The sequence below is a fragment of the Python bivittatus genome, unplaced genomic scaffold (genome assembly GCF_059951505.1).
Source record: "Python bivittatus isolate LINGU-HERP-01145 unplaced genomic scaffold, Pbiv_v1 ctg000840_np1212, whole genome shotgun sequence".
Classification (NCBI taxonomy): Eukaryota; Metazoa; Chordata; class Lepidosauria; order Squamata; family Pythonidae; genus Python; species Python bivittatus.
Genome location: NW_028277113.1, coordinates 49030519 through 49045582, shown reverse-complemented (window position 1 = coordinate 49045582; position 15064 = coordinate 49030519). Strand labels below are relative to the sequence as shown.

General features: G+C 38.3%; 1 protein-coding gene across 3 annotated transcripts in view; it reads right to left on the bottom strand.

Moving 5' to 3' along the window:
• Positions 1-15064, bottom strand: part of SULF1 (sulfatase 1) — a 123234-nt gene that overhangs the window by 31325 nt on the left and 76845 nt on the right. For all 3 annotated transcript variants that reach the window (XM_088130844.1, XM_088130842.1, XM_088130843.1), the window contains 5 exons: positions 13976-14145; positions 5839-5989; positions 2121-2296; positions 1433-1561; positions 1109-1165 (listed from right to left, as the gene is read on the bottom strand). In XM_088130844.1, coding sequence (XP_087986970.1) covers positions 1109-1165; positions 1433-1561; positions 2121-2296; positions 5839-5989; positions 13976-14145 — 683 coding nt within the window. The remainder of the gene's footprint in view (positions 1-1108; positions 1166-1432; positions 1562-2120; positions 2297-5838; positions 5990-13975; positions 14146-15064) is intronic.

Sequence of the window (15064 nt, the reverse complement as noted above, 5' to 3'; positions counted from 1 at the left end):
ACTAGAAACTAGACACAACCCTTTTACAGAAGCAAATTCCAGGGCAGTGAATTAGGATAGTCCTACATGACTTATGCATGTTAATGAGGGCATCTGAAAAGATTTTCTGCGTGCTCAGTTCCTTCCACTGTACAGATTTCCACATTTTGCAGGGGGATCTGAACACTGGAGGGGGAACCTGCATATGTAGAACAGGTTCCCTCTTAACAACTTTATTTTCAATATGCATGTTGTGAAAGGAAGGACAAGGCCGGCTGGCAGGATTCCATGCTGCATCTGATGCCATCGTTGTCTCATAATGGGAGAATGCATAGATGCAAGAAAGGTTTATAGTCTATTTTGAAATCTGCAGGACAAACTCGGACAGGGATATGACAACTGCAAAAACCCTTCCTTTCTATCATTTCCTTGCACAGGCCTAGAAAAAGGGGCAGGGTAAGAGTTGGCATCTGGTCTTGCCTTTAGTACTGCATAGGAGGACCTTCCCAGGCTTGTTCACCACGGGCTCTTAACGCAGAAGCTGCCAAGAGTTAGAAGGATCCCTTCCTAGCCCATGTTCTTTGGCAGCCCCCCCCCCCTTGCTGAACAAGCTTCTGTGGTTTATGAGCCTCAGTTGTAATAATATCTGACTCAGGCAAGGATGAAGAGAGGCAAACCAGCAGTGTCTTTTGCCAAAGGAGTGATTCTGTTCTCTAGGCATGCTGGCTTGTGAGGGAGGGTGCAGTCCTGAAGCCAAACCAATTTAATTCTTATTAAAATGTCTGGTTTTGTGTTTTGTTCCTTTCCTCAGTTTCTAAAGGGTGCCACTGGGGAAATAGGGAAAGGACTTTCATGTTACCAAAACTGGGGAGATGCAAAGCAGATCACACCCAGTAGAGTTTGGGTAGAAGGGGCCCAAATACTGTTCCTTTCTTTCCTTCTCCCTAAAGCATCCAAGGTGATTTTCTTTCACAGTTCAGGTCACCCTGTCAAGGCAAGGAATGACCTTCATAACCTGTATTGTTAATAGTAGCAAAACAAGGTAGAATGAAGGATGAGTCTACATACAAAATTAACAGAGTTGCCCACCAGGCAATTTCCCCAGAACTCTCTCAGCTCCAATAATTACCCTCTTTCCACTAGGAATGTATCACGCCAAACTTTGGTCTTCTTGTTTGTTCGAAACCTGAAATCAAAATAATAATATTTACTTTTGGCATCCATGACGATGTTTGGCTATGCAATTAAAGATGACCGATTTATTTTTTCTCCAAGCAAATTATTTGCTCACAACTTCCCACAATTTTATAAATATGCTCTTCAAAATAGTTTTGTGTGCTGGGAAAGCAATGGTCACTTGCACTTGTTTAGGCACATTTCATTTTCCATCTGGTTCACCATTTAACTCGGGCACTTGCTACCAAATAAGCTTCAAGAAAGTGCTTCAGCTCACCTGTTCCCTGTTTTTTCAAGGTCCAGAAGCTTTAGAATAGATTTGCCATCCATATCTGGAGGTGTATCAAGTCCTGCAATATCCAAAACTGTTGGAGCAAGGTCAATATTCAGCACCATGTGAGATACTCTGCAAATTAACAGGAAAAGTCAGAGCTGTATTATGCACATTAGAAGTAGCATTTTAAATCTTTGTAGAATTTAGTGTCATTTTAGACAAGTGTGGCACCTTAAGACAACAATGTATGCAATGGAAGTTTCAAGCTCCTTCCAAGTTTCCCTTACTGCACTGTGGATTCGGATGAGGCACGCTAATTTCAGGATGTACTAAGTTACGCAATGGGGTGAAGCAGCCGTGCTACTTGAGTCAGCAGACTCATGGCTAAATATTTATATACCCTGTAAAGCCACAGTGAGTGCAATACATCCTCACATGACCCCATTACAGTTTTAGCAGCAAGCAGCAAAATAACTACACTGGGCTATAATAATAATAATAAAAAAGGAACATTCCAGTATATTTCTAGCAAACTTTTGGAAAGAATAAATATTTACAAAGAAACAAAAAGATGTTCTGCTTTGCAATAATCTTGGTGAAAGAAATCAGCCACTGAGAATGACAATCAAATGTGCTTACAAATATTTTACATTAGGTACAACAGCTGTGCTGCAGACATAGGAGAACGTACACTGATCCCGGCTCTACACTTGGACCACGAATAAAGAAAGGAACACGAATGTCAAAGTCATATGGCATTGACTTTCCCTTGACCAGTCCAAACTGTCCAATATGGTAACCATGATCCGCAGTGTAAATAATGTAAGTATTCTCCAGTTCTCCAGTTTCCACTAGCGTATGATACAACTGAAATACGATAAATGGAAAAAATCAGTGCAATGAAATGCTAAACCAATGATCACAAATACACACATAGAAGTTCTTACAAATTTTACATTTAAACAATTCTGTAGGGCTGTGTCACTAATAAACCAATTAAACTCCAGTAACCATCAAACATTCACTATATGCTTCTAGAAGAGATTATACAAATTCAATCAGATATAAAGCAATACTGAAATGAGCATTTTTAGAGCCTGAAGCTTCAAATAAAATGCATGCATTTCATCAGTTGTTTCAAGATTGGAACAAAGCATAGTATTTTGTCCTGATCTTTGAATAAAACTAGTTTATTTCAAGGCTGAAACAGTTGAGCCTTTCAACCATTATGAGAGCGGCAATTGGACATGGGTGCTGAGGATTTCTTTTCTCTTTTTAATTCCAAGCCTACCAATTCAACAGCAGGACTTTGACTTGGCTTGGCTTACATGAAAGGTCCTGGGGCACTTAAGGAAGAGTAGCTCAGTCAATAGCCATTCAGTCTGCTGGTCCAGTGAAAGAGGGGAACTGCTGCAACTGACACCTGCAACAGGATTGCTCCAGCTGGAGCTTGGCAAATACACCAGGCTGCCTGTCTTCAAGGCAACCTCATCCCCATGTTCCCATTCTAGTTTAGTAGGTTGTTGCTTTTTAGGGTGCTATGTTTCAGTTTCAAGGCAGTGAAATTGATTCCCCACTCCTTTCCCTGCTTTTCAGTTATCTCTCACACATACTGTAAAGACACACACTTATATGTTACATAGAACTCTTTCTTTTTGCCTTATTTTTCTTTCACTTTTCCTTTACAGTCCCCCTCAGTTTAAGGCTAGATAGCTAGATCCAGCCTATCTGCCTTATAAAACTCAACTCACGAAAGCCATGACTGGAAGAGGCAGAGGGATAGCTAAAAAGAGATGCTAGTCAGAAAAAAGAGGAAGGCCAAGGTAGAATTTGCTGGTCAAGGGAGGGGAGGAAGCAACTGCACAGAGGCTTGACTTAATAATACACTCTTCGGGTGGCACACCAGCTAGCATCATAATGGAAGAAGCCAATGAACAGCCAGAGACAGGGGCTGCTGACTGCTCATCCAATCAGCAGCTAACAGCTCCCATTAGCAAACTATTGACAGCCACCTGACTATCACTCCCTACCATATGGCCAATGGTGCAGCATGAGTACTGTCCTTCAGATACCAACTCACCTGGTCACACTCAGAGCCAGTCATTGATTCACCTGAGTGAGCCATTCTGGATGAGTCATTGGCCCAGACTGAGAATTGCACACTGGATGTGGCTCATCTGCATAAAGGCAACAACAGCTGAGCACTGGATGGAGACCAATGCAATTCACTTAAGCAATGCATGTTATAGTTTCCCTAGTCACCACATCACCTGGGTTGAAGTGGGATTCAACTAGCTCTGGATGTAGAGGAAAGAAGGAAGAGCTACCACCAAGGCAACAGTCAGATAAAAGGGGCCTGAGTCCAGGCCAAGAATGTAATGTGATTAAATGTCTTAAACAAGCCCTTCCCTAGTTTACATGAACATAAAAGGAAGAAGAAGCAGATGCATTCAGACTTGCAAGATTCTGTTACTACAGCTTTACAATAAAAGTAGTACTGATCTACATGGCATTGGTTTCCTAGTCTAATCTACTTTGAAGAGCTGTCAGTATTCTTCCCACACTTATTATGCATATTTAGTGATGGTGTTGCTGGATCCTGGCTGCTAACCAGCTGGTAAGATAGGATGCCCTGGCTCTGTGACCACACACTATATGTGTTGCCTTATAGGCATGGATGTGATTCTCTGGACAGCAGTAGGATAGGCCACAGCCCAGTCAGAGGAAGAAGACAGCTAACAACTTCATGCCATGCCTGCCTATTTGGTAAGTCAGCTATTGCTCTTTTTTAAAAGAAATTCTGCTATGACAAAACTTAACTTCTTGATATGGATAGTAGGTAGGTAAATGCAAAAAGATATGTGAGCATCAGTATAACTAGGTTTCACATAATGTTGCTAGATTTATTTGCTTTGGGATGATTTGTTGAGCCTTTTTGGAAGTGTGCAGTCTGTGCAAGGTCTTATGAGTTGCTGAGGCTGAGTTTCCAGAGTGCATTTAAAAATGCCAAGACTGACATTTGGAATTGTTTGACCAGCTTTTGATTTCTCCTCTGTTTAACTTTTGCTGACTCAGCTGTGGTTGTGTGAGTGATGTATGTGATGTATGTCAGTATACAATCAAACGCAAATCAACACAGGAGCACATAGTTCTCCTGATTGTTGTCCTGACTAGAGCTTTTCAGCATACATTTTGGTCTTGTTCTACTGGACCAATATTTTCATTCTGTTCTCTTTTTTCCTGCCTGAATTATAAGTTAATCATTTTAAGCACAATTTTTAGCTTAAAAATTATCTGGAAACATAACAACAAACCTGACAGAAATGGGAACACCCACAAGAAATTAACTTTTTGTCTATGTCTGCATCTGGCTGCTTCTAGCTTGGCTGGCTGGCTTTTGCTAACTAACTGCAGGCTGGCTGTTACCCTAGAATATCAATGAGACTTTCTAGCTTCTTCTCTTTGGCCTGAACTATGTTGTTGAGCACCCCAGGGATGTGTTTAAAGATATTGAAGACCTTTGTTCTCTTTCCTGAAAACCTGAAGGGCTTTTCTGAGTTAATGGTTAAGTAAAAAATGCTTTTCCTATGAGATTTTTAAAATAATGTTTTCCATTGCCTCTTTCCCCAATCTTTCTTCAAGTTCATTGGCCAGCATTCAGCTTTTCTCATGGCCCTGGGCTTTAAAATAAGGCAGTAAGGATCTGGCTCCAAGTTCTCATTCTCTCCTGGAACCACAGCATGCAACATGTTTTAAGTCTGATTACGATGAAATACTGAAACTGTTTCGAGGCTTGTTCTGTTGGAATGTTTCAAGTGGGGCTGTTTGTTCCAGGCTCGAAACAAAGCATGTTTTCCATTTCATGTACACCCTGCGAAGCTTTTGTAGGTCTCTGCAATTCTGATATTCTCCAGGTCATAAGAATCTATTTAGCTGCAAAACAGGCAACTATGACTGTAAAATTAAACTTTGGAGACTATCAATATCACAGAAAGTCCCCTTAAATGTGTTCAAATATAATTTATAGAATTTTTCTGCCTTTTCTTTTTCATCACCTGCTGAAATGAAGTCAAACTATTTACAATGAATGCAGGACATATTTCAAACAATCCAAGGAAGATCATATTACAGAATGTTTTTAATTAGAACAGAACACAGATGGATTCATACTCTACAATGCTTCACTACACATCCCTTGTGTATATACTATCTATTTTACCTGAAGTCTTCATGTACTTGGTTTGCCTTTCAGTTTGTATTGGTGAAAGAATGAAAGGAATAACAATTGGGGAATTAATGTAAATGTGGAATGTAAGCAGAATTCTCAGACAAGGATTTCTTATTACAGCAGTATTCAAAACAGATCAGAATCTAGTACTACAGAATGGCCTTAAACATTGTTTGCTTACCCTTTCCATGGAATCATCAACTGACAGCAGAGTTTGAAGTCTTTTGCGTTGCAAGATATTTGTAAATTCCATATGTATGGGAAGCATAGGCCCTGTATATTGCATGATCCAATGCTTATCTAAATTGGGTGCGTAGTTATAACTAGGAGTTCTGGGGGGGAAGATAATATAGATTAAGCTCCAATAGAGAATATCTGTAGCTCAGGGTTGAACTGTGGAGTTCTCGGTGATCTCTGAGCTTGGTTGTTTTCTTGCAGATGTTTCATTACCCTACTAGGTAACATTATTAGGGCCAGGCTGACTGATGATGTGACCTAGTTAGCTAATGAAACATCTGCAAGCAAACAACCAAGCTCAGAGAGCAGGAAGAACTCCATAGATTAAGCTATTCGTAGTTTCTGATACAATATCTATACCTTTTGCTATAAGTTATGTAATGCACATCTTACATTCTGGAGAAAAAAATATACATTATTCTGAGATCCAAATACACTTGTTCTGGCACAGCTCCATTGATTTCAACTGAATTGTGCCAACAACAACTTATTTGGGATTCCAGCCAGACTGTACATTATTTTGAATAATTCTTCTTCTGTGGTTTTCCTACTGATTTGTTTCATAACCAGGGCAGCTGAAGCTATATTGTTGCATGTTGCCATATTACTTTTGGCTAAGTAGCCACACCATGTGTAATTAAATGCATTTTGTATATATTGCAAACATTGATAATATCTTGTAAAGAATATTATTAGTCTAAATAATTACAGTGCCAAATATATTTTACATTTAAAACATTATAAATACCAAATATGAAGAATGCACATTAAAAAAAAACAAAAAACATCCAAATGTTTTAAGTAACAGAGGCAATATGCTCCCAAGAAGCAACTTGATCAGGGATGCGAGTGTTGTTCTGTGTGACTCCTGAGGCCTAAGCTAATCTCTTACTCAGAAGCCATAGAGTAGTGTTTTTCAACCTTGGCAACTTTAAGATGTGTGGACTTCAACTCCCAGAATTCCCCAGGCAGCATGCTTTCAACTTGCAGGCTTGTTGGCTGCTCCACAGCAAGTTTTTTACTATTTCCATTGACTAATTTCTGAAAATTAACACTTTAAAAATTAATAGAGAAGTAAACTGCTTTACTACATCTGTATCACTATCATCAGCACTAGAAAAATTAAGAATAAAAACTGTTTCCCTTATGTAATAGCAAAAGGAAAATTTCCTACTGATACGAGAATGTCATGTAATAAAAAATTGCTTAATTAACAGATTTTTTCATTCTTAATTAACAGACACTGTATCATAGTTCTTTAGCAGTATTGATAACTTTTCATCTAACTTTGCCAAGCTATCAAGCAACATTCTTAACATTCTGCAAGTCCCTCAAGACCTGGCTATGTTTTCAGGCCTGGGGGTCCCAGGAGACCAGGGCGATTTTGCGATGGCTCCTTTATTGTAGTTAATATCGTCCTCTCTTGTTTTGTGTGCTTTTTATAGTTTATAATTTTTAATTATGACTGTTTTATATGTATGTATTGGTCTCTTCTTAATTAAGTGTTGTACACTGCCCAGAGTCACTCTCTTGTGAGATGGGCAGCTATACAAATATGGCAAATAAGTAAATACAATTGTTCTCTCCATTCTTTGCTGCAGACAGCTCCTATGGTTACACCGCATCACAATTTCTGCCTCTCAAAAAAATAAAAAGGAAACTAAGCATGGATGTGCCATGCCACTCCCTGCGGCATTATTATCCTGATTTCCATATAATTTTTCTGATTGGAGTCAGAAAAAAGTGTTTATCTTCTGTATTGGTTATTGGGGAGTCTGCTGGATGTTTGGATTCAGCTGCCCCATTCTCCCCTAAGACAATAGCTGCAGCCATGGTCAAGAAGGATGTTATGTCTCTTCTCATTATGGCATGAGGGAATATAACACTTACTAAAACTACTGTTTGTGCTATAATATTTGATTGGGTGTTGCTGAAAGCAGAATGACCCAAGTCGAAGATTTTAAAGTCCACTGATACAGCCATAACTGGATTATTGAAGGTTAATATCCTTCAGGCCAAAATAATGTCTTTTGAATCTCAGTCTCACCAGTGCAACTTACACATGGTGGAGTATTAGCTCTGCCGGAAGATTATCAGCTAGAAACTGAGAGGGCTGGTTGCATTCCACCTTTCCTTTTTGTATAGCTGATAAGCCTTTGCCATTTATTGTGAAATTTCTCACACTGACTGAATTCCATATTATCTTCTTTCCAAACTGCAGTAAGAAGGTGTAAGAATGTAGGAAGGTGTTTTCCAGAGCAAAAAATATGATTTGTAAGAAGAATTTTAATATTATATTGAACTTTCAGCCATTTTTGTTATCAGACCAGCTAATGGTATCCAGAAATCTTTCCATATTCCTGTGGAAGCAGGAAAAAAAACCCCTTCTTTAAGTTCCACTACTAAAGTCTTGTTAATAGATTGAAAAATTTCTCTTTTTTTCTACAGTGCTTATTTCTAACTCCACATTATCAAGTTTTTTCTCTCTAATTCCTGATCAGGCATTTCTTTGTTCTGCACATTTGCCCTTTAGTCTTTTTTGCAGTTGTGATTTATTTTTTCTTCCTTGCTCTCTTCCTTTTTCTTAATCTGGCTTTCCTCAAGATATGTATCAGTACGTGATTCAGCGGCAAATAAACTGTTTATTTTCATTTCTTCTCCTGTTCAGTTTGTGTAAAATTAATAATAGCAGTAATGCAAGTTTGTTAATGTGTTTAGGGGATATCAGAGATGCTTCAGAACAAGTTTAATTATGGTACATCTTGAACCATTTTTAATTTTTTTTCTCATGGAGGTGCTGTGCTTGCATACTTACAATAGATATGATGTAAATTATTTTCAAGTCCTTTGCTTCTTATCTTAATTATTCCTTCTGGTAGTTTCCTTTATAACATTGAACTTTAAGGGTCAGGATGATATTTCCTTATATGAAAAGAACCTCTTACAAGCAATAAATAGGTCATACAGAAAGTTTAGGTGAGGGAATTATATACATGAGGCAATTCTGAATGTGCAAGAAATGTTTCAACATTGATAGTAGATTTACTAATTGGATTGTTGAAGGGAAAAACAAGGTGAACATGTATTTATATATTTATTTACAAGGTGTATATGCTGATCTGAGTGGCTTACAGGCCTCCAGTCGGTACTAAGATTAAAAAAAAATATAATAGAATAGTGTAAATTAAATAAAAACCTTCCTCTCTCCCTTCCAATTTGGTTTCAGAACATCCTGCCACTTAGAAATTCTGAAAACATTAGATGGATGGCAGCTGATGAACAATTACAAGACTCTGCGGTGTACAGATGATATGTTACATTTCTTACATATACCAGAAACCTCATTTTGCCAGTACATCAGTTTGGTATCCTACCTGGTTACTCTATGAATTGCATTAAATCATACTAAATGTCATTAGGTCTCAGTAAAAATATTGATATTTAGGGTTGTATTCTGATTCCTTTTTTTATCTTGCTATAAAAATCCCAAGGAAGTTTTGTCAACAGGTCAATTTAAATTTGTCTCCAACTTCTGCACAAGCAAAAGAATATCTAGATCTGAGAATTGGGTGTGAAATTAATGGTATTAAAATCAATTTAATTCCAAGGTGATTTATATTTTAAAAGATCTTTCTATTTATATTCCTTCATATTATTTAATAGTGTTTAATAGCCTATCACATCTTTTAAAACAACACTCTCTAGTATCCTTTAAGATTTTCACTCTGTTAGGATTCAATTGTCTGTTGGGAAAAATCATTTTCAGGCCTATCCCTGGGCATTTATTCCAGCTCTGGGCACTGCTTGGAATAAGGAATTGCAAAATTCAATTCCTCTTGGGACTCAGCTTGAAAGCTACTATTTGACCTCAGTAAAATTTGGATAAATATTAAGATTCTTCTTTGATTATCAGTTTCATACTTGCACTTAATACTGCAAAGTAATGTGGAAAATACTGGACTATGGCTAAAATTTTGAAAATCTTATCCATGAACCATTCATACTTCTTTCCCCAACATAGTAACAAGGAACAAAACTTTTAACAATTTAGTCAATTTTTATATTCCTTTTGTACATAATATAATTTTTCTGGCCTTTCTCCTCTTTTGTCTTTCTTTTATTTTAATATTACTTCCCATTGTTAACATTATATGAATACAATTGTTAGTCTGACATATTAAAAACAAACCAAAAAAGAAAAGTCAGCAGCTTAAACTTAAACCCATCACCCGGAAAAAAAAAGGGGTGTCAAAATATGTTTGACCACCAAAAGAGAAGAATCCTCAATAGTTAAGTATTCAAACAATGCCACCTCTTACAGAATGATTGTATTGCTCTTGCCATTATTTTCATGAGCTGTGCCAAAGGAAAAAGTCAGTGAGACATTGGACTTTTTCCCTTTTATTATCTGGCCATGATAAGCTGGCAGCAAACTAAGCTGTAGAAACAATTCCTTTAGCAGCCTATTCATGTAAACTGTCAGTTTATCTTCCATTTCTTCTTTTACTTTCTCCGAATGAGCTCTTACTCTGTTTAGTCTTTCAGTACTAAAACAATTTTTTCTATTGTTTCCTGCAGCAGCCACTGAATAAAGGATGCATAATACTCCCAGAATTTCAAGACAACTGGACTGGGAGGAAATAGAGATTTCCGATTTGTGCTTTCAGACGTTTCATAATCAGTTAAACACAAATTGCTTTGGCTTCAAATATTTCATATTTGCTGGAAGACAAACTGAGGTTAACAAAAGTTTCCAGGGTTACCAAGCTCAACTGTTAATATCATATAGTGTTCAGTGCAGACAAAACGTTTCTCAGTCTCCTAATGCAGGAGAGTGGAAGTGGCTGCTAAGTTCAATGCTCAATAGCCGCCTTGGATCATTTTAAAGTGTGCACAGACTACCACATGCAACATGGGGGCAAGCGTGAGGACAAATGCTTTAACTTTGCTTTGCCCTCCATCATTTCCAACAGGTAACAGGCCACTCACTGCAAAAGAGGGCTTCCTTTGTCTATGAAGACCTTTCATTTAATTGGAAACCCTGGTCAATCAGAGCTCTCAACTGTGCAGACAGCCTCCACAGAGAGTGGAGTCTCTCAGCTGCAGACACCCCCTCCCCCACATGTAGAGGGCGATGGGAACAGTACAGCTTACATGCTTTAAAAATGATTAAATAGGGCTATTACTTGGCCTTAGTTTCAACCACTCTATGAAATCTGCTTCTAATTAAATTTTCAGAACACAGCCATGTCTGAGAGGCTCCAGGCAAGTCCTCCCTCCCCTTCCTCACCTCCCCTGCCTCATCCTGCTATCCTGTCTGCTATCCTGTTTATTTTTGGGGTGGGGGAAGGGATGTTAGCTGCTGGAGTGATAATACATACTTTTTAGAAAGTCAACCTTTCAGCATTTCAAAAGCAAGTGCTCTGCCTAAATAGAGAAGTCTGCTATTCCAGTGGTGGTGATCAAGGACTCCCTACTAAGAGAGACCCTAGAAGCAAAATCTGTTGGCCCAACAGTCTGTCAAGGGGAGTGTGACACAGTTTCCCACAAAAACAATAGAGAAGATAGCAAAATGCAGACTGGATTTTGCTCCCAAGAGATGGATACAGAGCTAATTACAATCATAAACCCCAGTGTGTCTACACGAGTGTCTCTCAGTCAGGTGGGAAGAGGTGTTGAATGCCAAAAGGCAAAGCTCTGTCCTAGGCCGTGTACTGTTAATATATTTATAAATGACTTGGATGAGGCCTTAGAAAATATAATAATATTTGTGGATGACACAAACACAGGGCAGATAGCAAACCTTTACAAATAGTTTCAGAACTCAGGAGGATATTGACAAACTGGAGCAATAGGCAGAGAGCAACAAGATTAATTTTAATAGGAGGAAATCTAAAGTACTTCATTTGGAAAGGAAAAATCAAAGGCATGCATGTAGGATGGGACGACCATATTGGGAAGCAATATATCCCGAAAGAATCTGGGTGTCTTGGTGGATCACAATTTTAACATGAGCCGACAGTGTGATGCAGATGCAAATAAAGCAAATTTGCATTGCCTTTAAGGGAAAACACTGACAAACTGGAGCATGTCCAAAGGAGAACAACTAGGATGATAAGAGACCTGGAAGAAAAACCTTATGAAGAAACAGTTGGAGAACAGTTGGAGGAGTTGTAAATGTTTAGTTTGGAGAAGATTGTGGGGAAATTTGCTAGCTGTTTTCAAAAATCCAAAGGACTCTAATGTAGAAAATGGAATAGTTAGGAAACAGATTTTGATTGGATATCAGGAAATATTTTTTAATGGTAACATTTGTTAAACAATGGAACAGATTGCTTCAGGAGATAGTGGACTCTCTTTTATGGGAGATATTTAAACAGACGGCCATCTGTCAGGGATGCTATAGTAGTAATTTCCTGCATTGGAAAGGGAGTTGGGCTAGATAATCTCCATGTCTCTTTCTAACCCAGTGTTTCTCAACCTTGGCAACTTTAAGATGGCTGGACTTTAACTCCCAGAGTTGAAATCCACACATCTTAAAGTTGCCAAAGTTGAGAAACACTGTTCTAACCATTCTGTTCCATGATTGGTTCAGCTTGCTCAGCCTGGGAAACTTGTGTATTTTAAAATTATGTTTGCCTGCAACTTCAACCAATCAGTCAGCCATCATGACATTTATGTACTGCTTATCTGTTAGCCATTTGGGGTCTCAGAATAGGGGGAAAAAATTGTTTGGGAGTTGAAATGTCCCCATTTCAAGCACAAAAATTTTGAAAGTATTTCAAGTTTGAAATAGAACTGTTCTAAACTATAGACAGTTTCAAAACTACCCAAAGGAGATGTTTTGCACCTGAAATATCATTCAAAAATGAGGAATTTTACAAAGTTTCACTTAGAACAGTTCAAAATGAAGCATTTCACACACTCTTAAGAACTGTGTCCTTTTATCCCGACTTAATGGTGCTACTACAAGGTTTCAAATTTTGGTCTGAATTTATGGCACCAATTAAGACATCAAGCAAGACGAGGGGTGGGGGGAGGAAAAAGTATAGATGTCAAAAATATTGCATATATATAAATACCCAACATATTTCTTTGGTGGCAGTTGTTGTTTTAAAATGGTGAAATAAACTGGCTTTATTTCTTGTGCAACAGTGGTTGTATTTATCTCAGGCCTAGTTTATACATACAGCATAATCAGGGGAAAATCTGAAATAATACCATTTTAGGCTGCAGACGTGTCTATCACATTTTAAACACATCTATGAGTACAAGTACATCATGGAAAAAGGTTGCTGTTATATTAATTAATACCCATATCGCTTCTTAGCCTTTTGGCTAAGATCGAGTGTAATTCATACCAATTCTGTAGGTGGTACTTAGTGATATTTTAAAAAGAGAAAGCATTCAAATACGTGATTCTTCATCTACACCCTGAATGGGTACAATCCACTACCCAACACCAAGACTTCATCTGTTTCTCTTTCATCAAGCTTTAGTGCAAACATAATAATATCAATTGTATAGAAAGGAGGCAAAAAATTCATGGAGAAAAATGGGAAGGAATGCGTGCAACCCCAAGGGGAAAAAAGGAACGGTGGAAGAAAAAGGTGTTCTACCTCCTTCACACCATGTGAAAAAGCCAAAATGACAACTCAGCCTTTCACACTAACAAAACTGTTTACGACTTCCCCGAAACAAAAGAGTAAATATTATGATTATTGAAAAGGTAGGAAATATAGGACCCCTGTGTAAGTATGAAATATTCTAGAACAGTGAAGCCTCAAAGAATTAAAGCAGGGCAAGGAGGTGACTGACTGATGCTACACAGGGCATCAACTCTCCGTTTCATTACAGCGCCCGAAAAGGGCAGTTAGCAGTGGCTAGTTACTTATCAAAGAGGCAGACACCCTTACTAGACATAATTTATAAATACTGTATATTTATTCCTAGGTTATCCAGAATTGTTCTGTGCAGGATTTGAAGAATCCCTGTCTTCAGACTAATCAACATTAGACTTTAAACCAGGGTGGTTGAGGTGGCAAACCACCAGCAGGATCACAGTATAAAGTTTCACTTACATGTGCTGAGAAGCATTTGGATACAGCTCAGAGAACTGTGGTGCAGAATCTTCTGGGCCGTGGGGAGCTGCATGGCTGATTACCATCAATATGGGTCTATGGGGATACGTCCTCTTAGACATTTTGAAATAATTAATGCTGTCATTAGTGATTAAATCTGTGAAATAGTCCTGAAACAAACATTCAATATAAACAACAATTTGCCAACTATATCCAATACCACAAGGTCATATTACAGTAGCTTAGTCTGAATGGATTTCAACTATCTAGTTTTAGAGGCTGGGCCCAGTTCTCAGGTCAAATATACAATATGGTTACAAAATCATCTTCACCCAAATGAATGGCTGCATTCCAATAGGTGTATTTGTTTAGTAGGGAGGAGGAATAACGCCTTTTAAGGTGGAAGACAAAGGCTTAGAAATATTTAAATCAGGCACTCAAGCTCAGTCACTGTGGCCTCTTTGCTATAATTGTAAGGAAAAAAGAACACTGGCATTTCTAAAGAACCCAACTCTGCTCATTTTAGAACAGTGCAGCTACTAATATCAAAATACTATCATACCAGTTAAGCAGCTTAATATATATCCAATGTAGTAAAATGAAAACACACACACACACACACACACAGGGAGGGGGGAGCTTTTTAAAAGTGGAAACTCAATAATTAAACTATCTGCCATCTCTAGGTTTGTGGGGTTTTTGATCAAATAACTGGCATGAACTCCAGTGAGGAATTCCAAGGTAACATGGACACACAATTTCAACCCTTTCCAGACATGACTAATCGACCAGATGATGTGGACTCGGCCACGAACAGCTGCAAAAACAGCACTGAAAAAAGGTGCAGCATTTTCTTTCACATAAAAAATGTGAGGGAAGCCCAAACAGCTGCGAACACTTTGTCCTCATTCTAGGACTGCTCCTCAAACTCCCAACTCCAAAAGTATTTTGGAGAGGCATGTGAAAGAGTACGAAAGATAAATTTCACTGACAGCACTTTTGACCATGTTTTTCCATTAAGCCTTCCTCACCAAAACTTCTATTATGAGTGAAAGACTTCCTGGAGAAAAGGTGCTCTCTGAAGGAGGA